Source organism: Syngnathus leptorhynchus, chromosome 17, assembly GCF_054491065.1.
Source record: "Syngnathus leptorhynchus isolate UIUO chromosome 17, UIUO_Slep, whole genome shotgun sequence".
Lineage (NCBI taxonomy): Eukaryota > Metazoa > Chordata > Actinopteri > Syngnathiformes > Syngnathidae > Syngnathus > Syngnathus leptorhynchus.
Window position 1 is genome coordinate 796,121 of NC_141211.1, and position 24,345 is coordinate 820,465.

Below are 24,345 nucleotides of genomic sequence, written 5' to 3' on the forward strand. Positions count from 1 at the left end.
TTTGTCCAAAGGTATAGTAAGGCCTTTATTTGGAGTCTCTCAAGACTAATTGTTTTGCAATACACTTTTTATTAAACAAATGAGTCATAACAATGAGAAAGAATGCTGACGCTGCATTTATTATTTTCTTTGTCATTTTTCATGATAATCATCCAAGTGGAAAACACCCCTCAACATAACAGCCCTTTTCATTCACATCAACTATTTGGAATAGCACACCAATAACTTATTTCTGTCAGTGGGCATTCAATATGCTGACAAAAGTAGTGGTGCAGGTACCCAGACATACTATACATAAGATGAAGTCCATATTCTTTTCATCTTAATATGCTACGTCCAGTCTGAAATTTTAGAATTGGTCTTGCAGCTTCTAAGGGCACAGATGTGTGGTACACGTTGGGCTGTCCAAGGGTTTCATCAGCGTCAGCATACAACAATACGGATAAAAATACAGTGCAGAGAAGGGGCCGTGAGAAAAAAAAAGTTACGTTTTTTTACAGTGTGAAGTGTACGCTGCTGAGAGACCAACAGAAGAAAAGGAGAACGAAGGCCTGCTCAAGTCTTTTAACAACAAATGGACATCAGATCAAAAATGAAAAACTAACATTTACATCATCAATAAATATTGTTGATTCTTTTCCCACTTCCAGTTGTTATAATTCGTCATCTATGTGGTTCTCAGATTTGCCTTTCTCCGTTCCTAAAAATAAGGACAACGTGAGAGATCAAACATGTTTCTCATCAGAAAGTTGGACTGCAAACCAACCTGTTTCTTCTTCTGTGAGCTGTGATTTGCTATCAGATTCTATCTGAGCAGCGCTTTCCTCTGTGGCATCGACGGGCAGCTTCTCTTCTAAGCTTTCTACATTTGAAAATAGAAAGTTAGCAGTTGTGCAATAGAGGGAAAATCATCATGTGCCTGCCACCCACCGCTGGTTTTGTCAGAGTTCTCCTCCACTTTCTGCTCAGCCGTGGTATTGGACTTGCTGGTTTTATCAGAGCTGGTGCTATTCTTGGCCTTGGCTTTGGACTTGGGTTTGGCAAACTTTGCCTTGTTGAGCAGATAGTTGACTTCTCGGTCCAGCAGGGAAATCTTTGTTTCAATGTCTTTGGAGAGCATGATCGGACGCTCTTTTGGCGAACGCTTCTCCTGCTCGGCCGTAGTCTCGTTCCTCCACGTCTAGACAGACCATGTGTTTTTTTTTTTTTAATGCATTACTTTAAAAATCCATTTTTCAGATCAACATTTCTCAGTTGCTCCAGCGCACCAACCATATCACATTAAACTTCACTTACCATCGTCTCATTGATGACTTTTTCCAACACAGTCAGTTCAACTTGGGAAAAAATTTGATCATCCTCTGGAATGAGTTTTGCACTCCTTTGAAAGAATTGCAGGGGAGAGTCAGAACAATATAACAGTAGCATCCTCAGTCTTCCGTGTTGATGCTCACCGCAGAAAGATGCTGGAGGTATTGAGCATACTGTCGAGGGCGGCGAGGCGATCGGGCCACTTGCGTCGCTCTTCCACCCTAAAAAACATGTCCTTGCACAAATGCTTGAGCTGAGAAAACTTTTCCTTGAGCTGACTGGTGGCAGCAGTGTAGCCCTCATCATCCATCCACGCAGATGCTTCGCTTAGCTTTGTGGAAATCTGCTCCTTCTCCTCATCTGACACCACCAACTGGTAATCCTCCTGGTATAATTTGTCCTGTCAAGCACATATGATGTGGAGCTGTGTTTTTCTTGTTCTGACCACGTTCTATCTATCTGTCTGTCTGTCTCGTGATGAAAGAAAGAATGCTTGATCTTACCTGAGTTTCAAAGATAAATGCTTCCAGGGTGTTGAGCATCTTTTCCCTTTCTTGTTTGGCCAGGTCTCGATCTGTCAAATCTTGCAGCCTGGGAGGGGGGAGAAGTCACGTTCAGAGCAAAGCAAGCCGGTTGGAAATACTGCGGGGAACTGATTTCTTACTTATTTATTGAAGCTTTGAGGTCATTATCAGTGGGATCCATCACATCATTGATGACTAGCTCAATCTTGATGTCTTCTGAGATCTTTGCCTTTTTCAGAGGTTTAGCTACGTTTTCATCATCAGATTTCTTTTCATCGTCCTTTTCCTCCTAAAGAGTAGATGTTGGCTCTTATTGTTACTGGGATGGGAAATGTCATTGGTCATACTTTACCTTGTTGTCATTCAAAGAGCCTACATCTTGGGCCTTCTCCTGGTTGTTCTCCTCTGTAGCACTCTTCTCTGATTCCTCCTTGGTACTCTCTCCCATTTGGGGATCCTCGCCCTTATTTTGATTCTCACCGGCTTTGCCAGAGTCATCCTTATCATCCTGAAAACACAAATTATGTATCTATATTTTTTGAGTACAGTGAGTACAGAAAGTATTCAGAGCCCCTAATTATTTTTTTTCTTCCAACTTTTGTAACATTAGAGCCATTTGCCAAAATAATGTTACCTGAACAGGTGCAGTCACATTTGGAGCAAGCTCTGGGGATCCTCCTCCAAACAATGTGGATATTGTGTTACCTAGTTCTGTAAGATAAAGAAGAAAAAAAAGTGAATTGTGGTGAAGTCATTATCAAGGTTGCAAAAAGCATATCTTGGAAACTGAGTCAAGATTGGGGCGATGATGGATTCCTAAAATATTTGTTTGTGACACCTCCACAGTACTTCCCAGATGCACTGTATGCAGACAATGTGCCCAAAATCAAACTTTAAAAAAAAAAAAAAAACATACTGGTTAATGTGGATTCTTCCTCCTTCTCCTCCACAATGGTTTCAAAAACAGCTTCCACCTGTTGCGGATAAAAAAAAAAAAATAATAATAATAATCAGGTGCCATCAGGTGTGTTGGGCGAGCGACCCATCCAGGCCGGATAAACACTTACTCGATCCAATAGGAGAACTCCACTTTCATCCATGTTGAAATGGGCCTTAATGCCTTTGGACTCTGCCTGTGTGTGTTTCTGAAAGCTGCTGCCCACTCCAGACAACTTGACTGTTGTCAGATTGAGAGAGCCAAACACACTGCAGCCGACAAAATAGATGAGACTCGATACGGCATTAGCGTGACTAGCATTGATGAGCATGGCATTGGCACTTTGTACATTAGCTACCTAAGGTCTTCCTGTGACAGGAAGCTGACGTCTCCGTAGTTGATGTTGAAAGCAAAGTCGTCAGTGTAGCGGTTGAATGTGATGACCTTTCGTTGGGGAAAGGGTGCCATCCTCTGAAAGAGGATACGTTTGCTGTGTTTCAAGCTCTTGGCACCTTCCTCCTCTGCCTCGCGAGTGAAATCCACCTAGAAATGGAATCGCAAGTGAAAAAAAGGGGTCCATACATTTGTAGGAAATGAAGGGATTTCTTCCAAAGCCAACTGACCTGAATGGGGAAAACGGCTGCGTCTCGAACCAGGAACGGCGTGACTTTGAAGGCCTTACTGAGAGCAGCAGCCTGATACACGGCTCCCATAGCTGCCGCCTCGTCCGCATTGATGCTCTTTCCCAATTCCTCTCTAAATTGCAGGAAATACAATGATGAAGCATAATGGAAGCAATCAAATAAGAGCTGACTTGAAGTTTCCACTTACTTGCCTACTGCTTTGAGCAGCACTTCCTGAACCTTTGGGACGCGGGTCGAGCCACCGACTAAAATCACCTGTTCAATTTCATCCTATTGCAACAAAGAACTAGATAGTGAATAATGCACAGCAATTTGTGAAATTGTCCATACGGTGGAAGAAAATAGTGAATACAGACCAGATTCATTTCTGCAGCAGTGAGGGCATCTTGCACTGGGTGAGGCACTCTTTCAAATAGATCAACACAGAGCTCTTCAAACTCTGCTCTGGTGACCTTGGCCTTGAAGTCAATTTCATCTATTAAACCTTCCACCTGCAAGAGACATCAGCCAGATCAGACATTTCCCAAAACGGGAGCCGGCCTGTGACTTATTGTAGAAAAAAATAAAATAAAATTGATGGATAGCTTCACCTGGGCCATGAATTCCATATTGGCGCTGAGCACTGTCTTTAGCCTCTGGGCCTCCTTTAGTAGCTTGGCCATGGCACGGTGATTCTCCCTCACATCTTTGGGGGTCTTTTTCTGCTGGTTGAAGAGTTGAGCCAAATGATCCCGTAGGCGCAAATCCATCTCAAAGCCACCCAATCCACGGTCAAAGCTGGAGAAAAATAAAAAGCCGTATCAGGGTGCTGCCGTTGACCTCGAAAAGTAGAAAAGTCACTTTGGACGACGGACTCACCCGACACCTCGAATCTGCAACTGTGGCTGGCTGCCAGATTCCTTTGTTTTCACTGTCTGGTATGTGACAATGGTGGCACTTGTGCTGCCTGAGCCCATGTCAAAAAACATCACATTCTGAAAGAAAGCAATATAGACCTTTTGTCAATTGCTACTTCAAAAGAATACTTGATCACGTCACAGTTAGTTCATCATTTGAACACGAGTGTACACTGAAATGTACCTTTCCTGTACTGTCAATATCTTTCCTTCTAAAGACCCCATAATTCAAGGCCACGGCCGTGTTGTCGTTGATAAGTTGAAGGACCTTGAGCCCCGCCATCTGTGCGGCCTGCAGGACAGACCTTCGCTCTGCCTGATTAAAAAAGGCTGGAACGGTGATGACTGCATCTTTGATTGGCTGCTCTGTGAGTTGTAGAAAGACAGTAGATCGGCCGGCAAATGAATCAATGACCATTGTGAAATTTGTTGAAGAAACTGACCTGCAAACTCCTGAGCCAGTCCACGACTATAGTTGAGCATCATCCCGAGAAGCTCTTCTGCTGTGTACTGCACTTTGCTGAGAAATTGTATTTTTGGTGCTCATTATGACTGGACAACAATTGTCTTGGAACACTCGCACAGGTTGACGGACAGGATTTGGCAGAAGGCCGGCAGACTTACTCGGAATCTTTGAAATAAACCGTCTCTCGAACGGGGTCGACTTGCAGTTGGTGCTCAGGAAATCCTTTCTGGTAAAGCGCTATCTGTGGGTTGTTGTGCTTTTTACCCATGAGACTTTGCAGGTGTCGATAGACGCTTTTGGGATTCTTCACAGACTGAAAATGTAACATGCGACCATATCGATGAATTCAACAAGCGTATCGCATATGATATGGCGTAGCCCTTACTTACCACTCCTAAAGCACTGTCACCGAAAAGTCGTTCATTTTCCTTGAGACATACAGCCGCTGGCGTTTTCCTCCTTGACTCTCTAAAAAGAAAGCAAAAGTGATAATACCATGAAATGTAATATCCAGTCACATTCCTTATTGCCGCTGAATTAGTGATGTGAACCAGAAACGCATGCTGGTCGCTACCCACTTGTTGAGAACAATCTCCATTGGCACACCGGGTTTAACGATTGCCATCTTTATCCATTCGCTCCCTACATCGATTGACATGACAGCCACAGCATCTACAAAGAAATAGCACAAATCAATTCATCATTTCATTATTTGTTTGCACTTATATTTCCCTACACCAGGATGATTGCGCACAAGAGCTAAATAATGTGCAGCTCATACCTGTGTGAGAAGGCAACATTGCAAGGACAAGGTAGAAGAAAGCAGCCAAAGGAAACTTTCTCCAAACCATGATGAGCTGAAATGATCAAATATGGAATCATCAATCTTTGTCATTTATCATCTAATTTACCACTTCAACCTAACTTTGCTCAGAATAGACGTTCATAAAAACCAGCTGGATCAGGCTTTGAAGTTGGCTTTGACTTTAATGTCTCCAAATGATATTATCGGAAGACAATGTGGAGTGTTCGTCTCTCAAGTGGGTGGGATCGATCCTCAACCCAGGTGTCGAATTGTCCTTGACACTGAACTGAAGCCCCCCAGGTGTGGACCTGGCAGCAGCCTCGGATTGGTGTACGAATGTGATGCATTGTAAAGCGCTGTGGAAAGCACAATTCAAAAATAAAAGCGCTATGTACGTGGATGGAGTCCATTTACTACGTTAACGTTTCCATTCAGTGTGGTACAAAACAGCCAGCCATACCAGGAAATGATTTGGAGCGAGCGCATCTATTAAGCAAGAAAGACCGGCATTAAAGTCGTATGAAATTTAACAACATTGTTAGCTAGCAGGACAGGACAGAGGACAGGACAGGACAGGAGACAGGACAGCATGGACTGAACTAACGTTGATGTGAATGGACCTTTCTTCAGACTACACAACTGCGGACAGAACGAACAACCGTTACGTACCCTCTTTCGTGTTTCTTCTGATATTAGAGGGCCACTTTGGAGGCAATTTAGATGTCCCGGCTTTGAACAGTGGGCAGTTTTAGCCCTGCTTATCACCGGCTTGACTCGATCACTTGGGCCCAGAACGCGGCGTCACCTCATTGGATCCACCGAAGTGCTGGTTGGGGCAAAAAAAGTCAAGGTAAAATAGTGCATACTATTTCCGGTTTGCGCTACAAAATCTATTTGTTTGACGTGTCAATGTTTCTTTGTTTATATCTTCCAAGGTTTGCTTAATTCTATTACAGCGTTCATTTTGGCGAATAAAATATCATTCGCAATAGCCAATAGAGCAAACTATTGAAATTGGCAGTTGTTATCATTTGGATCCTAAAAAGGCCAAAGAGTTGCATTGCATATATAATAAGGATGGGATTGAGGATAAGAATGGAGAGCTGTTCTGAAATGAAAGCCTTTCAGTCTCTTGGTTGAAACAATTGTAGCATCTTAATTTGAAAGACATGTTCTTACCATCCGACAGGTAACTTGATGCAATGGAAGAACCTAGAAAGGCACCGACTCCATATTTAAGAGCCGACCCCTCAAGGGCTACGCACAATCCTGTGATTGGTCCACGTGCTGTGAACCAAAACGTAAACACAGCTAGTTGGTCCACGTCCACGAGGCGTACTTTGAAAAGGGTCAACGGGGAAGGAGGGAGGGACGGGACTCCTCTGTGGCAGCTGAGGGCCCCAGAGGTTGATCTACAGCTGCTTGAAGTCAAGTTGAGGGACAAAGAGGCAAATCTGGTGCATGAGTTTCAATGCCGGGTGGTGGAGAACTACACTGACCATATACTAGCCTTTACGGATGGCTCAAAGGACCAGGAAACTGGGGCTACAGGGGCAGCATTTTACATAAATAAATTAAATGTGCAGTCATGTAAGAGAACATCGGACAATCTAAGTGTGTTCAGTGTGGAATTAGCTGCTATCCTGATGGCAGTGCAATGGGCGGAGCAACTTGTAAACTGTAATTTCTTGGTATGTAGTGACTCTGTGTCTGCAGTTACAAGTATTGGGAGGGGCAGTTCCCTGAGCCGACAGGACCTTATTCAGGAAATTATTTTGGCTGTTAGGGATGTCGCAGCGAGGGGGGTTAAGGTAGCACTGATGTGGGTTCCAGCACATGTGGGTATCCTGGCGAATGAGAGGGCTGACAAACTGGCAAAAGAGGCAGTGAAAAAAGAGCGAGTGGAGATCAACATAGCACTGTCTAAGTCTGAGGGTAAAAGTATTGTGTGGAGGGAAGTGATGCTGCAGTGGCAACAGAGGTGGGAGCAGGAGAGCAGAGGGAGGCACCTGTTCTTAGTGTGTAGTAGAGTGGCTGAGTCAGTTCATGAGTGTGGGAGAGGAGGGTGGAAAAGGAAGGATGAAGTCATTATTGCCAGACTGAGGATAGGTCATACTTTTCTTAACAGCACTCTCCACCTTCTGGGGAAGCACCGGGATGGGCTGTGCTCTGAGTGTCAGGAGGAGGAGACGGTGCAACATGCGCTGCTTTCCTGTAGGAAATATTATGGGCAAAGGGTTGTGTTGGTGGAGAAGCTGCGGACAGAAGGGCTTGAGGGAGGATCAGTGAAAACCATTCTGGAAGTAGGGTCAAGTGGGAGGGGTAAGCGCTGTTTTTTTGAGTTTTTAAAAAGCACTGGTCTGGTGAGGAGAATTTAGAGTTGTAATGTGAAGAAAAAAAAAAGTAGGGGCGGCAATGCAACTAATAGGATGCAAGCTGCCGTTAAACCCCAACGAAGAAGAAGAAGAAGAAGAAGAGGGAGGGACGGAGGAGTGCCTCATCTTAATTGCATTCTGCGCAACCTTACGAAGCAGAGTAGTGTTGTACCTGAACGAGTTCAATGAACAAAAATTCACAACTGTGAGCTCTGCGTACAAACTGATCACACACGGCTTCCTGCGTAATGGAGATGCCGCCCCAATTAATTTTTTTTAAATTATCATTTATTTATTTGAATGATTTATTTTTGTCAGTTTACTTGTATTGATATGTGTAACTGGAGGACTCTTGTGTGTAACTGTTTTTTGTATTTGAATAAAAAAAAGTAACTAAACTTCCGGTTTAATCACGTGACTGAGCTGTCACATGATTCCCTGCTTTGTTTAGCGTTAGCCCGAACACTACGATGGCCGCGTTCTTACAGTGGAGAAAGTTTGTATTTTTTGACAAAGATACAGTTAAGGATCCTCTGGATAATGAGAAATTCTTTCTTCTTCCAAATGGAACATCGGCCTGTGATTCTGGACGTGGTCACATTGTTCTAGGAGATATCCTTTAGTAGTTAGCCTGCTCAGCTATGTTATGCTAAATGCGGTTTAATCGTAAAGGGGCAATACAAATGAATTTGTCATGCATGTTGCTCTTATCGCTACCGCAGGTATGTCACATATTGTGACAATTTGTCCATGACCAAATGTGACGAAGTGTTTGACATATTCGGGTGTGCCACCGATCCAAATTTCCCGCTGAAGTTCCGAAATGAACTGCATTTATTTGTATGTTGTTATATTGTCTGCATTTGTATGTATTTTTTTTCCTTAGCCGTATTACATATGGATGGTAACATCTGGCTTTTGACACGACTCTTGCAGCTGACAACCTTTCAGGCTTATAAATTACGAGTAACACATATCTACCAACTGAAACAACACAGTATTCTTGTAACAGTGGGACAGGACGAACATGGAATAAACCCTCTCGTAAGTCTCCCGGTGCTTTATCAAAATTACGCCTTTTACTCGGAATATTAGAGCCAGTGATGGACAAACCACTCAATCCAATTTTTTCTTAGGTAAAGGTCTGGAACTTAGACAAAAAAGACAGTGGAAGTCCCCTGTGTACGAGGATTTTCCCTGCAATTCCAGGCAACAAACCAACAGAGGTTTCTTGCCTCAGTGTACATGAGAACCTCAACTATATGGCCATTGGTATGTGACTAAGAAATGTTTCACAAGATGTCCTTCCTTGAACATAACGTGTCTCTCGATAGGCTTCACCGATGGCAGTGTGGTTCTGACCAAAGGTGACATCACTCGAGATCGGCATAGTAAAACCTTAACTCTGCATGAGGGAACCATCCCAGTCACGGGCCTTGCCTTCCGTCAAGTTGCAAAAGTCACACATTTGTATGTTGCCACTCTTGAGAAAGTCCACGTAAGTCTGAGAACAAGTTGAATATTTTGTTGTGCCACTGTTAATGGACTTTAAAATGCTGTTAATGGGGCCAATAATGATGTGACTGTAATTTCTCTCTCTCTAGTGCTACACCCTGACTGTCAAAGAGTATCCAAAAGTGGAGCTGGATACCCACGGGTGTGCTCTTCACTGCTCATCCCTCACAGATCCTTCTCAGGATTCTCAATTTATTGTGGCTGGCGACGAATGTGTGTATCTGTACCAACCCGATGAACGAGGTCCCTGCTTTGCTTTCGATGGAACCAAGCTTTTGGCCCGCTGGCATCGTGGATATCTTTTCTTACTTATTAGGAATACAAAGTAAGAACCAAAAGTGATCATAGCTGAATGGTTTCCTTGTATTTTTATGATTTCTGTGAAATACAAAATGTCTACACAGGACGAGGTTTGGCAGCTCTCCATCCGATAAACAACTTCTGACTATCTACGACTTGGACAACAAGTTCATTGCCTATAGTGCCTTATTTGAAGACGTCATTGATGTGGTGGCTGAGTTTGGCTCCTTCTACATCCTCACCAGAGATGGTAAAATGCACATTCTCCAGGAAAAGGACACACAGACCAAGCTGGAAGTAAGTGTCAATACCTTCGGGTATCAACTTATTATTCGTATAATCATGATTTATTATTTGACTCTGCGGAAGTGGTAAATTCATCAAGGAGAGTGTCAATCATGTCATGAAACTAGACTGCATTTTTTTGCTTATAGATGCTGTTTAAGAAGAATTTATTTGTGATGGCCATTAACCTAGCTAAAAGCCAGCATTTAGACAGTGACGGATTGTCCGAGATCTTCAGACAGTATGGGGATCACCTGTACCTTAAGGGAGATCACGACGGTGCCATTCAGCAGTACATTCGGTAAGATTACGCGGAATTCAGATGGCCCGGTAGACATTCCGCATTTGTTTCTGTTTCCCACAGCACCATTGGCAAACTGGAGCCATCTTACGTTATTCGTAAATTTCTGGATGCCCAGAGGATCCATAACTTGACAGCTTATCTCCAAGCATTGCACAGGCAGTCACTGGCCAACGCAGACCATACCACGCTGCTGCTCAACTGTTACACAAAGCTGAAGGACAGTGTGAAGCTGGAAGAGTTTATTAAGGTGACTGACTAGGAGAGATGTGAGGAATAGTAGAAAAAAAAAAAAACCTCAATCTGCAACGACAATGATTTACGGTTCCATTACGGAAAAAAATTGGACTCCAATGTTGATACTCTTTCTATTCCCATGTACTGTCAATAGAGCAGTGAAAGCGAGGTGCACTTTGATGTTGAGATTGCCATTAAGGTTCTTCGACAGGCCGGCTACCACAGCCATGCTGTTTTCTTGGCAGAGAAGCACATGCACCACGAGTGGTATTTAAAGATTCAACTGGAAGATCTCAAGGTAAAAATCCTGAATAACATGCAAGCAATTGTGATCTCAAAAGAAAATTCACTATTGCTATGGTTTGCTTTCTTCTTCAGAACTATGACGAAGGCTTGCGCTACATCGGACGGCTATCGTTTGAACAAGCCGAAAGCAACATGAAGCGTTATGGCAAGACATTAATGCATCATATTCCTGAAGGGACAACACTGCTTCTGAAAGGCTTATGCACCAACTACCACCCAAGTGGGGACTCTGCTGAAATTGACAGCCACTTGGAGAGGAACCTGTTCTGCAAGGTGCGTGGGGCCAGTGTCTATTTTCTCTCCATTACTAGATCATGAATGAATTGTTTCAGTTATTTTGCCAGCTTTCATGAACAAAGACGCACTAACAATTTTGTATTTGTCTTTTAGGCAAACTCTGAGGAATTCATTCCAATTTTTGCTAACAACCCACGGGAGCTCAAAGCCTACCTAGAGCATATGATTGAGGTGGATCCCAATTCTTCTCAAGGCGTTTACGACACATTGCTTGAGCTCCGACTGCAAGACTGGGCACACGAACGGGACCCTGAGGTCAGAGCAACGCGATCAAATGATGAAGCATTTCTTGTATACGTACATGTTGCAAAGCCATTTTAATCATCTTGTTTTTGTTTTGCTTCATTCCTTGCAGAGAAAAAAGATCTTGCAGGGTGAAGCCTTGTCACTGCTCAGGAGTGACAATACTGTGTTTGATAAAGCCCTGGTCCTCTGTCAAATGCACAATTTTAAAGAAGGTGTCCTTTACTTGTATGAGAAGGGCAAACTGTAAGTACACGTCCGCTTGCACAGTACATCCATGTTGTCAAAACAACCATCACTAATGTGACTGAAAATTCATTCCTGAGATCCAACCAAGTTACATGATTTAGGCACTTAGAGGGGGGGAAAAAAAAACCCAAATTAAACCGCTTCCCTTGGTCATAGGCTCATCATTTCTTGCATCTCAACATGCATGACATTTGCTTTCCTCCACCCTTTCAGGTACCAACAGATTATGCACTATCACATGCAGAACGAGGTGTATGATAAAGTGGTTGAAGCTTGTAAATGTTACGGGGACCAAGAAGGTTGCCTGTGGGAACAAGCCTTGGGTTACTTTGCCAGAAAGGAAGAAGACTGCAAGGCTTACATCAGTGAGGTCCTGAGTCACATCGACCAAAATAATCTGATGCCACCTCTACTTGGTATTTTTCAACATTCATTTATACTTGTACTGTTTGGGTTGGGGAGCGCTCAAGCTTTATATCTGTGTGTTTGTAGTCGTGCAAACGCTGGCACACAACTCGACAGCAACCCTATCGGTTATCAAAGACTACCTCATCAACAAGTTGCAGAGGGAAAGCCAACAGATTGAGGATGACCAACGTAAAATATGCCAATATCAGGAAGAAACGTCTCATCTACGTTCTGAGATCCAGGAGCTCAAGACAAGGTATAGATGCATGACAAGTAGAAACACTTCCTAATTGTGACTCCAATTGAATATATCATCCCCACAGTGCCAAGATATTCCAGAAGACCAAATGTAACCTGTGCAACAGTCCCCTGGAGCTGCCATCAGTTCATTTCCTGTGCAGCCACTCCTTTCACCAACACTGCTTTGAAAGTTATGCTGACAACGAGGCCGAGTGCCCAACGTGTGCTCCAGAAAACCGAAAAGTCATGGACATGCTACGGACCCAGGACCAGAAACGTGACCTGCATGACCGCTTCAATAGACAGGTAGGTAACACACTCATTTGAACTACATTGTGTTACCTACTGTGGGAAAATAGAATACCTTCTTTGTTCTTTTCAGTTACAGGGCTCTCATGATGGATTCTCTGTTGTGGCTGACTACTTTGGGCGAGGGGTTTTCAACAAACTGACTCTTCTCACGGACCCACCTGGCAGCAAATCTGTTGGGAATCTTGAAGTAAATTTGCAGAGAAACCTTCTCGTCCGCACCAAGAGGAACTGCTAAAACTACTCCTACTCATTTGCACTAAGAACTGCTCAAAAACGTTTGTCTGCTGTTAACTGTATTTATGTCCAGGTTATCTGCAATAGTCTTGCTATATAGAACACAAATTTGACTCAATCCTGTATACTTTTCTTTCGTACTTGTAAGGAACGTCCTCAAGTCCCTTGTCTGGCTTGTGAGTCTGTCAGAATTATAGATATTGGAATTGAATAAAACAGGGACGTTGTTTCCGACAACGGACTTGCAAATAACTGTGAAACTGGTTTCTTAGAAGGCTAATTTTATGGGTCAAATGGTTAAAAAAAAATGTTATATCTTGTTTTTTTTCAGGTGAATACATATAGTTAAAAAAAAGAAGTATTTTTTTTATTTTCAGGTGAATACATATGTACAAACGGTATCTCAGCACGGGACTTGCGTCATAAGATCGATGATTATTGGTAGGAAACGATGCGCTCAAAATAAAAATCGACTGCTGAGCTAAAAAAAAAAAATCAAAGATTTAGCTAATTATAACTCAAAATTTCTGATGGGTTTTGTCAAGGACGTCCAGATCTAACTGCTGTTTTTGTCGCATTCCCCGGCACTCGAGAATGTTCTCGAAATTGATGACCGTTGTTCAAAGCCACGCTGTTGGCACGCCATTTTGCGTAACACTTACGTCACATGGGAAACGGTCACTCTTGTTGGCGCGTCACAAGATTGGCTATTGGCTGTACGTTGCGTACGCGTCGAAAACGTTGCGCGTGATTGGGTGCTTGGACCGAAATAAATAACGGTCAGAGCTCAAGCGCTTCCTTTTCCTGCTTCCCCACCAAGGACAAGGCATCTCCAGCCAAGACCTTCCTTCCCTGCGACCTCCTCTTGCCAAATTCTATCACGCTCCCTGCTTTGGTTAGTCCCGCATTTATTGCTTCATTTGATCCTTTTACACAATTGTGTAGCGCGATTGACAATTTTGCATGATTTCTATCACTTCATTCTTTTGAATGACCCTTGCATATTTACATGACACTAATGTGAAAGCGTTCCGTTTCCCCGCAGCGTTTAAACAAATAGGATTTGCGAGCGAGCGCAGATTATTCCGTGCGTGAGGGCGGAGAGGATCAGAGACATTCTCGAAGGTTCTCGCATCGAGGCAAGCTAACGGTTTACTTGCAAGCTAACGGTTTACTCGCGCTCTGCTTATTAAGAAACAAAGCGAACTCCTAAGCCCCATCAAAAGCCAAGTTTGATGACTCATTTAATTTCTATTAAGATGCCAGAACTGCTTTTTGGGAAATTCTGATCAAACGTTAACACCCGATTGTAGACTATTAACTAGCGTCACGGTCACCATTTTATGATCAAATTACATTATGACTTAGTCACTCTCATCATATCGCGGTTTGAGTGAATTTCGAACTACGTTAGGATTTTTTTCATTTCACCACCTCTCATCAGATTGCGGTTTGAGTGAATTCCGAACTACGTTAGCATTTTTTCATTTCACCACCTCAAAATGGCGGCGAGCCGGGTGTTAATTATTTCCAAAGAGGAAGGCAGTGCACGCCGATAATAAGATCCTGTCAACCTTTCCCCGAATGTTGTCAACACCCTTTAAAATCTTGATAAGGAAATCTTCAAACCTAAATGGATACATTTATTACCACGTATTGATTGACGTAACTGCAGTTTTCAGCGTTCTTCATTTTTCATTGATTCTGCTAATGCCAATTTTGTGACATTTACCTCATTCACAATGCCCTGTCCATAGATAAATAATGGCTTGTTTGTTCATTCTTGAATCATTTTTATTTTTAATATAAGACAATGACACCCATGATCAATAATTGTCATTAATGAAAGTGCCACCAAGTGGACATTCAGGGAAATGCCAGTGCAATGCAGCACTCGCTGTTCCATATGAGCAATGGGTGGCGTGGCGCAGGATTGCCCAAGCAATAAATAGATCAAGAGGTGTGCAGGGAAATAAGATTTTGTGTGGGTGTGTGATCATTTTTACGGGAGGACAATTCCAAAATCGTTTGTACTCAAGGGGGTGTCTTCATAAAAAAGAATCTGTAACGTTTTCTAAATGATTGTAGAACTTTTTTGAATCATTTTCTTTCCCCCTCTTGAATTATCCAGAGAAACAAACAGCAAGCATGTCTAAAGGACCAGCTGTTGGCATTGATCTAGGGACCACCTACTCCTGTGTTGGTGTATTCCAACATGGAAAGGTTGAAATCATTGCCAATGACCAAGGCAACAGGACCACACCCAGCTATGTGGCCTTCACAGACACTGAGAGGCTCATAGGGGATGCAGCCAAGAACCAGGTTGCAATGAACCCGACCAACACAGTCTTTGGTAAGTAAGGCGAGGCGCCGGCCAGGGCGGGTACGGTCAACATGAGATAACACTATGGCTCTGTAATGACTCGGTAAAATGAAATAAAAACCATGTTTTGCCTTTCATCTGTACAGATGCCAAGCGATTAATTGGCCGGAGGTTTGATGATTCAGTTGTACAATCTGATATGAAACACTGGCCGTTTATTGTCGTTGATGACAACACCCGCCCTAAGGTTCAAGTTGACTACAAGGGTGAGACAAAGTCGTTCTACCCTGAGGAGATCTCCTCAATGGTGCTGACGAAGATGAAGGAAATTGCTGAAGCTTATCTTGGCAAAGTAAGGTTTGAATGATTAGTGTGCGTAAGAAAAGCCTTGTGTAAATGAACTAACTGACTTTGTTTACATTACAGACAGTCAACAATGCTGTCATCACTGTGCCCGCCTACTTCAATGATTCCCAGCGGCAGGCCACAAAGGATGCTGGAACAATCTCTGGTCTGAATGTTTTGCGCATCATCAACGAGCCGACTGCTGCTGCCATCGCCTACGGCTTGGACAAAAAAGTGAGTTGAGAGTTTGACTGCTTGCTTGGAATTTTTCTTTGATTGCGACCTAACACATTGAATTGGAAAATGTTACCCTTTCAGGTTGGGGCAGAAAGGAATGTGCTGATTTTTGATCTGGGCGGTGGCACCTTTGACGTGTCCATTTTGACCATAGAAGATGGAATCTTTGAGGTCAAGTCCACCGCCGGCGATACCCATCTGGGTGGGGAAGATTTCGACAACCGCATGGTCAACCACTTTATTGCCGAGTTCAAGCGCAAGTACAAGAAGGACATTAGCGACAACAAGAGAGCCGTCCGCCGTCTGCGTACAGCGTGCGAGAGGGCAAAGCGCACCTTGTCTTCCAGCACTCAGGCCAGCATTGAAATTGACTCTCTGTACGAGGGAGTGGATTTCTACACCTCCATCACCAGAGCCCGCTTTGAGGAACTCAATGCCGACCTCTTCCGTGGCACCTTGGACCCGGTGGAGAAATCGCTGCGTGATGCCAAGATGGACAAAGGGCTGATTCATGACATTGTCTTGGTTGGTGGCTCCACTCGCATCCCTAAGATCCAAAAACTGCTGCAGGACTTCTTCAATGGAAAAGAGCTGAACAAAAGCATCAACCCAGATGAAGCCGTTGCCTATGGGGCCGGTAAGTGGCGAGCCACACTCGGGAGACAAAATTCAAGTGGCCGCTTGTAACATTGCGCCTGCTTTTCTTCTCAGCTGTCCAGGCTGCCATTCTGTCAGGCGACAAGTCTGAAAATGTCCAGGACCTGCTACTCCTGGACGTTACACCTTTATCTCTGGGGATTGAAACGGCGGGAGGTGTCATGACTGTCTTGATCAAGCGTAACACCACCATTCCAACCAAGCAGACTCAGACCTTCACAACGTACTCTGACAACCAGCCGGGTGTACTCATTCAGGTCAGTAGTAGGTGAATTTGATGATGTGCCGCGTGCTGGAATGTTAAATACGACTTGTGCAATCAGGTCTATGAAGGCGAGCGGGCTATGACCAAGGACAATAACTTGTTGGGCAAGTTTGAGCTGACGGGGATCCCTCCGGCACCTCGTGGAGTTCCTCAGATTGAAGTGACGTTTGATATTGACGCAAACGGCATCATGAACGTGTCTGCGGTTGACAAGAGCACCGGCAAGGAAAATAAGATCACCATCACCAATGACAAGGGTAAAGTGTTCATTTGATGAACTAAGAGAAGAGACTCGACAAATGGGCCACAAGTTGAATGTTTTTCGTATCATTTTTTTTTTTTAGGACGTCTCAGCAAAGATGACATTGAGCGCATGGTTCGGGAAGCCGAGAAGTACAAAGAGGAGGACGACGTCCAACGTGACAAGGTGTCGGCCAAGAATGGCCTGGAATCTTACGCCTTCAACATGAAGTCAACAGTGGAAGACGAAAAGCTTTCTGGCAAAATTAGTGACGATGACAAAAAAAACATCTTGGACAAATGCAATGAGGTCATCAGCTGGCTTGACAAGAACCAGGTATGTGCGGTAAAAACAAATGGATGCATTCTTCAGTACTAAAGTCCTAGTCTTGGCCCTTTTGGCTCACCTTTTTTTGTTTTCCTCTATGGTTAGACTGCTGAGAAGGATGAATATGAACACCAGCAGAAGGAATTGGAGAAGGTGTGCAACCCTATCATCACAAAGCTGTACCAAAGTGCTGGAGGCATGCCAGGTGGTATGCCAGAAGGTATGCCTGGTGGATTCCCTGGTGCTGGCGGTGCTGCTCCTGGTGGGGGGGGATCCTCTGGCCCAACCATAGAGGAAGTGGATTAAACATTCCATCTTGCAATAAGAATAAAATGTGGGTTTACGTTCATTGTTTGCAACTGGATTGTAAAGTTGAAAGATTGTGCTTATGGTTGGAGGTCATTAAAACTTGTAAACCCCTTTTGTTGCATGTCTTGTTTTCACGACACAATACCATGACACGTAAATGAAAAACCCATAAGAAAACTTTAGTCTTAAGCACCTCTCGGTGGTGGCGCAATCCATTCTATGCCAGCCTACGTCCTGCGCCCAGCACAAGTGACCAGATAATGGCTCAACTTGTAAATGGAGAGCCAGCTAATAGCAGTCACAGACGCTTGAAGCGAGCAGGTAAGCTGTTTGACATTGCTCCATTTGCGACTTCTTCCGGAGTGAAAAATGAACCCATATTATTCTCCCCAATACTGGCCCAGGTGTCCACAGCCACATTGAAAAAAAGGCCTGCCTCTCGTCATTTTTGCACGTCTGATGTTTCAAACAGACTTGTGTCCAAATCGCTCAAGAATGGAAGGAATTCCGCTTCATTTCTTGGAGCCCGAATAGTTAAGTGAAGAGTAGCTCCCCCTAGTGTAGTGATGAAAATTGCGATCAACATGAGAGGTCTGCTCTGCGCGTGTGTGTGTCTCTATGGTTACGACGTGGCTGGCCGTTCTTGTTGTTTTGCAAATCATTGACGATCCAGCACAGCTCTGCAGCTAATACGACAAAATCGAACTTGTGACCCTTTTGGGTCTGAACTAGCTCCCTGAAAACATTGGCAAGCTAGCTGCAGAAAAGACCAGGTAAGTTGCAGAAATCATAAAAGACAGTTGAATACTTAGAACGTGTTTACTTACCCACACACAAGGATTGAAAAGAAGTTGACATTGTTTTCATATGTTTGCAAGCATGCACTTGATGGTAGCTCAAAATCAGTTCTTGTTGCGGAGCTTGTCATTCTCGTGTAGGCCTTTTCCATTTTCCTTTTCAATCAATTCTTTGTACTTCCACCCACCCCATTTGAACAATATTAGATCGATGATTTTGATTTCTTTTCCTCCTTTCTCATGAATTCAAACATTTGCTGTTACGTTTGTAACCTATAGCAAGTAGCCAGTAGATGGCAGTCATGCGACACAATGTTTGGAGCAGCGCTGACAAAGTTTTGGTTCAATTACTACTAGGAACGTGGAATGAATGTATTTGTAGGAATAATAAGTTCAGTCTATTTTCTTATTTCATGTGTTAATAAATATACTACTCAGGATATCTGTTTTGGGAATCTTCTTGACTTCTGCTGCTTCAGACACTGAAGGATAGTAAATAACCCCAAAATGGAAATGTCCTCTCCTACTGTCATTAACCTGCGATAAATGCTCATCATATTGTTTCAGAGAAAAATGACCTTGGTACATTTACACAATGCTTTGAATGGAACAGAGCGAGGTAGAGTACGCAGTTCTATTCGCCATCATCATGTTCTCGTGGTTCTTTTTCCGTGCTCCTGGAAGCAGATAAGCCTTTTCACACAATACCACTGCATACTTTAAAAAACCCAATGCCTATTCCTCATTCAAGTGAACAAATCCTATCCAAGCAGCTCCATTCATCTGTGTGCACTATATTTTTCACTCAATACTGGAAGATAATGTTTGAGGCCATACAACTATTTTCTTTCATTGTCATCGTTTTTCCGCTTGCTTTTTGTGTTCGTCCGTCCGTCCGGGCCTGTGTACTCGTGGGTAAATCCTGTATTTTGCCATCACACCCAGCTGCATGTTTTAATGCTTTCTCTTAACTAGTTTGACTGATTATCGATCACCCTTTGGGTCCTCCACCTTTAACACACACACACACACACACACACACACACACACACACACACACACACACACACACACACACACACACACACACACACACACACACACACACGTCATGATGTTTGTGGGGAATTAGGCTCTCTCCGTCCCACCCAGACAGCACAAATTTATTGGAATAATATCTTTTCATTGGCATTGAACATTTAATACTACTATTTTGTCCACTGCTCATGAGCTGAAAATGCTATTTGTGAACTATTCCCCTGATATTAAAGTTCACTTCATTTGTCTGGCTGAAAGTAAAAATACAAAAATGATTTAGTCAATATAATGATGTCACATGCACACACGCACACACATACACACTGGCTTATGTACTGAGTGTCTTCTACTATTTACTTTTTATCTTCCAGCAAACTGGATGCTCGCGACGCTTCCTCAGAATGGTGCTGTGACCCAGATTGGAGCACGGTCAAAAAGGGAGATGTCATCACTGAGATTTCCAAAGTGCCTGTCCCTCACAACTTTAATGGACAAAAGAACCCATTTCTACAAGGATACCGATATATAGCTGACACACTTTTAATGTCTCCCAATATTTCTGATGCTAAGTGTCATCAGCCGTACCACCTACACCCCCAAGATGACCAGGTTGGCTTTGGCAAAAATATCAAAAGATCTCTTGAGCACACAGAAGCAATGCAAGAATCGAGTGAAAAGTACAAGCAGAAGGAGGAAGCGCAGCAACACAGAGCTGGAGGATCATTTCAAATCTCAGCCCCAACAGAGGCTTCTCATACTCTCCGAAAGAAAAAACCACATGCCCACCCCGACGACCTTGTAGAACGTAACAAAGTAACACTGGGCCGAAGCACCTCTGGTTACGGATCCTACGTGACTATGCGTGCACTTCAACACAAGAAGCCTCCTCACGTTGACAGAAAGGTATGTGGAGAGTTTTTCATTCTTATTCAGTATGACTGGGTTGCTTACAGTGGAGGGAGGAAATCAAACCATTTGGCCAGCGCCCCTTTTAAAGGGAGGCTCATTTGAACAATGAGACACAATATAGAAAAGAAAATGCAGAAAACCCCATGATATAAAAGATATCAATGCATTTGATTGCGGCAAACAAGTATTTGATCCTCCTCCACTCATCTTCTGCTGTTGACATCCATCAAAAAAGTGTGCGTTGCAAGTAAACGCCACCTAAATATGTCGACGATGTGATGGGTCTCATTTGCATTGGCAGCGTCAACCAAGCCTTTTCATTGCATGGTAAATAGTTTTGATGATCAACGAGCAAATCTCCAATGATGTTTGCTTTAAGACCACCTGGAAAATCCATTTCCCCAAAAGCCATACATACATATGTGGCTCCCTATGTGTAGTGCTTATTATGATGACTTGATCAGTCCGAGCAGAACATCAGAGACATGCTTCCCCTCCTTGCCTCCCTCCCTCCCCTCCCAGTAGGCTCTCAGACATCCATGCACCTGGCACAGTGGCATAATTGGTCTGGATAGATAGCACGCATTCACCATTTGTTGGGCCTGTTTTTGTGGCAATAATACCCTCAACCTTGTCCACCCATCTGAGCCCCAGTCCTCCACAATGTCTCATATCATCACCATTTACATAGTCAAGAGCTGTTAGCTTTGTGTAGTGGTAAACAGAGCTGGAGGCTTTCCCTCTCTTGAACCCTTGGGTTTTGTTAATATCCCTCTGAATTTGCTCATTAGTTTCCAATCGCCATACACGTCCTACCGAAAAAAAAAGATTGTTCTCGTATAATGATTTCACTCGAGAGATTCTATTCCCAAAAAAATGAAAGGTGTTTCATCCCATTGATACGATGTATGTTTGGCAACATTGCCATCGCATATCGTGCGTGGCTAGATTGACGAGCAAACATTTGAATTCCTCCCAGGGGATAATAATTCGGTTATCACGCCACAATAGCACATTTGGCCTTTTGTGAGCATCCCAAGGAGCCGCTATTAAATGTACACCAGTTTGTAATGCAGCAATTGCTTGCGCCATCAAAGTGCTATCGTGGCATTACGCAGTGAGAAGGTTCGTTCATTCAGCCTAGTATTCTTTGATAATAACAGAAGTAGCGGATCAATCTTGCGCTATTGCACTCCCGCTACCTTGGGTCTCTCTCCTCTCGCTTTCCTCACTTCAAAGCCAGGGTAACATCATGTACAATCTTTTAATAGCTTTAGACCAAAGCTTTGTGAAGGCAGGCCTGGAGAGGCCCCTGCCTCAGTCTAAACACCCAATCAAGATGACCTAGGCTGTCTACAATAGTGGCTAAATGCAATTCAAGATCCCGTATCCTCTTTGAAGTCATCATTGGCAAAAAACGGGAGCCGGCGGCCGCGTGCAATTGACAGACTTTGTTGTGACGTTGCCTGCCTGCCTGATGCCTGCCTGCCTGCCTCGTAGAGAGCCAATTACCGTTCTCCCAATTTAGAAGAAAAGATATTACGCAGGTTATCATCCTCCAAATGCAATGGCGGCCAGATTATTGGCTCCATTTGATTGGTGTCAAAAGCCAACGACGGGGTCGCCGTGTCATTTTGCATGTCCGGACTGGGGATGGGGGTTTCTCCGTGGACATACGCTAACTGAGTCATAAGATGATTAAGATTGCTTTCTTTTGGGAAACGACGTGACACCGCTCATTAGGAAGCTACTGCCGTGTGTCCAAGAGAGACTTCAGATGCAGAACAAAGTTTAATCCAACAATTGAAGGTATGTTATGGCTAGGATGCCAGACAATCTTGGCAAATTGTATTGATTGAAATCTTCTTTGTTTGTCTAAAGTGTTGAAGCAACTCTAACCCCCAGGTCACCCGTATCATTGAAGGAAGTAAAGAACAGGGCATTATGGAAGCGGACTTCAGGAGCGTGGAAAAAGGGCCCGAATTGTAAACGTTGAATCCAACAGACGTCATCATTTGTCAAAAGAAAGATAATTGTGCGTAGTGACATTCTGCTTATCCATTAGGGAGGGTGAGCAGGAGTGGCGTCCAAATGAAGATTGGCTTGAGCAAAGTCTGGAAAAGGCCCCCACAATGCTGCCTTGGAGTACTTCACACCACATCAGAGTCTATACAAAGCTGCCACCTATTATGCCAAAGATGCGCTTTGTGAACACAATCAATTCCCAGCATAGAAACAGCTCCACTGATTTCTTGGCACAGATGGAAGATAAGACGGGGACAAGACCCAATTACAAGGTTGCTTTGCTCTTGAGGTTTTCTCTCCTCATTTTCTTTGGGAATCTCTTTGCGCTTTTTATCTCATTAACTGCCTTTGTTTTGTGATTTGACATCCCTTGCCGCGTTCCATGTAGCGTAGTTCGAAGACCATTTATTGGTGCAGCGTAACATTACGAGCCATCCATGCCATTGTAATCCCCACCCGACATCCATGGGACGTTATGCTCCTTTGAAGTCCCGAGTAATCCCCTCACCAGTCAGTCTTCGTAATCCATTTGAAGGCTTTTACTTACTCATGGCGCAAAGCATCAGGTTAATTGTCCAGGTCCTCTAAGATACACTTAATTGCAATAAGATGGCCGCAGAACTGCTGGCTCCGTAAAGACGTATTAGACGATAAAGTGAGTAGGTCACCGGGGCTAGAAAAAAAAAAGGCAATAAAAAACGGTTGACATTTTTGACACCACCCGCTCGTTGAGAAATTTCCAACAGTTCTTTTTTGACTATTCTCTCCTCCATATTGTCAGACATACAGCCTGAAAGAATACAAGGAGTTGATGCTAGATGTGAAGCTCCAAGGTCTCGGTCCTGACTACGCAGCACTTCAAAAGAATGTAAGTAGCGGCCTCCGAAAGAGACGCTTTCTTGATGATCACCTCATCTTTAATGATGGCGCATTGAGTATATTACGCAAGACAATGGTACCAAAAAGAAGATGGAATTTGCAAATACTTCTGTTTCCATGCTACATATATGCAAGTAGTAGCTCTGCTTTCAGTTCATCATTTCAAGGCTGACTCGGCAGATAACATGACATTTACAAAGCAAATGAGAGGAGCCATTAGAAGTGAAGTGCTCTTTGGCTTCAATATATCTTTCCTTAATCTCCTGTTGTACAAACTGAACATGTTTGACTAATTTAGTCCAAATTGAGGCCTGCGCATCTCCGGGGTAAAGCCAATTAGTCAACGATAGATGTCATTTTTTATAGCTTGCTGGCTGGCTGGCTGGCTGGCTTTGCTTTTGTTGGCCTGTGCTGTGCTGTGTGGAGAGAGAGGCTCCTCTTTCTCATCTTATCTGCATGTGAATCTCTTTGTATTTTTTCTTCCCATTCTTTGACCATTGCCAGACTGAGAAGATGACCCAACAGAAGCTGTATTCAAACGCGGTCCGCCAGAGGAACAAAAACAGCCGGAAAATACCCTTTCTCTTGGCCAAGGACCCGGTGGGCAAAGACAGCAAAATTGCCAGGATCAAGGTGTGTGTGTGTGTGTTGTGTGGGGATTTTCAAAGCTTCCTACTCTTCGTAGAAACACAATTTGTCATCATATATTAAAGTAGCTTTGAAAAAAGTTACACAATTCAAAATGGCCGACATAACATAATGAATCTGTAACTGTTTTATGAATTAATTTGTGTGTGTGTGTGTGTGTGTGTGTGTGTGTGTGTGTGTGTGTGTGTGTGTGTGTGTGTGTGTGTGTGTGTGTCTCGCAGGCTTTGGAGTACGCCAAAACTATAGCCAAGCCTGTCAGTCAAACCAAATCAAGTAAAAAACAACAGTCAGCACATTCCGTCACGCCTTGTTTAGACGGCGGGAACATTTCCCCCACGGCTAAAGTTGACCTTCTTACCAAACGGCACCAAGAAGAAAAAGAGGCCCTCCTCAGAAAGGTGCATGTCACATGAGGTGGAAAAAACCTTGGCATTCATCAATAAACATAAGATGATGTATT

General features: G+C 43.6%; 4 protein-coding genes across 5 annotated transcripts; 3 read left to right on the plus strand and 1 right to left on the minus strand.

The window, feature by feature from the left end:
• Window positions 1-49: 49 nt before the first annotated feature.
• Window positions 50-6,409, minus strand: hyou1 (hypoxia up-regulated 1). The gene is made up of 24 exons (XM_085935181.1): window positions 6,253-6,409; window positions 5,560-5,635; window positions 5,357-5,450; window positions 5,168-5,246; window positions 4,937-5,091; window positions 4,756-4,832; window positions 4,497-4,678; window positions 4,275-4,390; window positions 4,007-4,193; window positions 3,773-3,907; window positions 3,604-3,686; window positions 3,396-3,528; window positions 3,131-3,315; window positions 2,903-3,041; window positions 2,752-2,809; window positions 2,470-2,546; window positions 2,188-2,343; window positions 1,976-2,124; window positions 1,815-1,902; window positions 1,455-1,711; window positions 1,297-1,381; window positions 931-1,180; window positions 767-862; window positions 50-700 (listed from the first exon to the last, which is right to left on the minus strand). The coding sequence occupies exons 2-24, from the start codon at window positions 5,627-5,629 to the stop codon at window positions 654-656; spliced, it is 2,898 nt and encodes a 965-aa protein (XP_085791307.1). The 5' UTR covers window positions 5,630-5,635; window positions 6,253-6,409; the 3' UTR covers window positions 50-653.
• Window positions 6,410-7,920: 1,511 nt separating this feature from the next.
• Window positions 7,921-13,137, plus strand: vps11 (VPS11 core subunit of CORVET and HOPS complexes). Its single transcript, XM_085935182.1, has 16 exons — window positions 7,921-8,570; window positions 8,854-9,002; window positions 9,095-9,230; window positions 9,293-9,456; window positions 9,563-9,798; window positions 9,878-10,070; window positions 10,208-10,359; window positions 10,423-10,609; window positions 10,751-10,894; window positions 10,975-11,175; window positions 11,293-11,454; window positions 11,555-11,688; window positions 11,905-12,107; window positions 12,184-12,355; window positions 12,423-12,645; window positions 12,722-13,137. Exons 1-16 carry the CDS (start codon window positions 8,429-8,431, stop codon window positions 12,884-12,886), a joined length of 2,763 nt encoding a protein of 920 aa, XP_085791308.1. The 5' UTR covers window positions 7,921-8,428; the 3' UTR covers window positions 12,887-13,137.
• A 475-nt stretch (window positions 13,138-13,612) lies between these two features.
• On the plus strand, window positions 13,613-17,700 carry hspa8 (heat shock protein 8). The gene is made up of 9 exons (XM_085935709.1): window positions 13,613-13,780; window positions 15,017-15,238; window positions 15,355-15,560; window positions 15,635-15,787; window positions 15,872-16,427; window positions 16,502-16,704; window positions 16,771-16,969; window positions 17,057-17,289; window positions 17,386-17,700. Exons 2-9 carry the CDS (start codon window positions 15,034-15,036, stop codon window positions 17,584-17,586), a joined length of 1,956 nt encoding a protein of 651 aa, XP_085791835.1. The 5' UTR covers window positions 13,613-13,780; window positions 15,017-15,033; the 3' UTR covers window positions 17,587-17,700.
• A 494-nt stretch (window positions 17,701-18,194) lies between these two features.
• Window positions 18,195-24,343, plus strand: jhy (junctional cadherin complex regulator). Of its 2 annotated transcripts, XM_085936737.1 has the most exons (8): window positions 18,195-18,362; window positions 19,796-20,327; window positions 22,077-22,142; window positions 22,239-22,318; window positions 22,399-22,630; window positions 23,140-23,226; window positions 23,742-23,870; window positions 24,107-24,343. In XM_085936737.1, the coding sequence occupies exons 2-8, from the start codon at window positions 19,968-19,970 to the stop codon at window positions 24,296-24,298; spliced, it is 1,146 nt and encodes a 381-aa protein (XP_085792863.1). In that variant the 5' UTR covers window positions 18,195-18,362; window positions 19,796-19,967; the 3' UTR covers window positions 24,299-24,343. The 2 variants fall into 2 exon arrangements, with proteins under 2 accessions (XP_085792863.1, XP_085792864.1); XM_085936738.1 differs by lacking the exons at window positions 18,195-18,362; window positions 19,796-20,327 and having other exon boundaries at window positions 21,390-22,142.
• Window positions 24,344-24,345: the final 2 nt, after the last annotated feature.

Excerpts from the sequence above, each read along its gene's own strand:
- hyou1 (XM_085935181.1), bottom strand. The coding sequence starts at position 5,629 with ATGGTTTGGAGAAAGTTTCCTTTGGCTGCTTTCTTCTACCTTGTCCTT. Across the intron at positions 5,092-5,167 it reads GTGACAGTGCTTTAGGAGTG|TCTGTGAAGAATCCCAAAAG; the intron begins GTAAGTAAGGGC and ends TTACATTTTCAG. Across the intron at positions 3,316-3,395 it reads CAGCCGTTTTCCCCATTCAG|GTGGATTTCACTCGCGAGGC; the intron begins GTCAGTTGGCTT and ends TTCCATTTCTAG.
- vps11 (XM_085935182.1), top strand. The coding sequence starts at position 8,429 with ATGGCCGCGTTCTTACAGTGGAGAAAGTTTGTATTTTTTGACAAAGAT. Across the intron at positions 9,231-9,292 it reads CCTCAACTATATGGCCATTG|GCTTCACCGATGGCAGTGTG; the intron begins GTATGTGACTAA and ends GTCTCTCGATAG. Across the intron at positions 9,799-9,877 it reads TTACTTATTAGGAATACAAA|GACGAGGTTTGGCAGCTCTC; the intron begins GTAAGAACCAAA and ends ATGTCTACACAG.
- hspa8 (XM_085935709.1), top strand. The coding sequence starts at position 15,034 with ATGTCTAAAGGACCAGCTGTTGGCATTGATCTAGGGACCACCTACTCC. Across the intron at positions 15,239-15,354 it reads CCCGACCAACACAGTCTTTG|ATGCCAAGCGATTAATTGGC; the intron begins GTAAGTAAGGCG and ends TCATCTGTACAG. Across the intron at positions 16,428-16,501 it reads AGCCGTTGCCTATGGGGCCG|CTGTCCAGGCTGCCATTCTG; the intron begins GTAAGTGGCGAG and ends TTTTCTTCTCAG.
- jhy (XM_085936737.1), top strand. The coding sequence starts at position 19,968 with ATGTCTCCCAATATTTCTGATGCTAAGTGTCATCAGCCGTACCACCTA. Across the intron at positions 20,328-22,076 it reads CTCCTCACGTTGACAGAAAG|GAAGCTACTGCCGTGTGTCC; the intron begins GTATGTGGAGAG and ends ACCGCTCATTAG. Across the intron at positions 23,871-24,106 it reads GCAAAATTGCCAGGATCAAG|GCTTTGGAGTACGCCAAAAC; the intron begins GTGTGTGTGTGT and ends TGTGTCTCGCAG.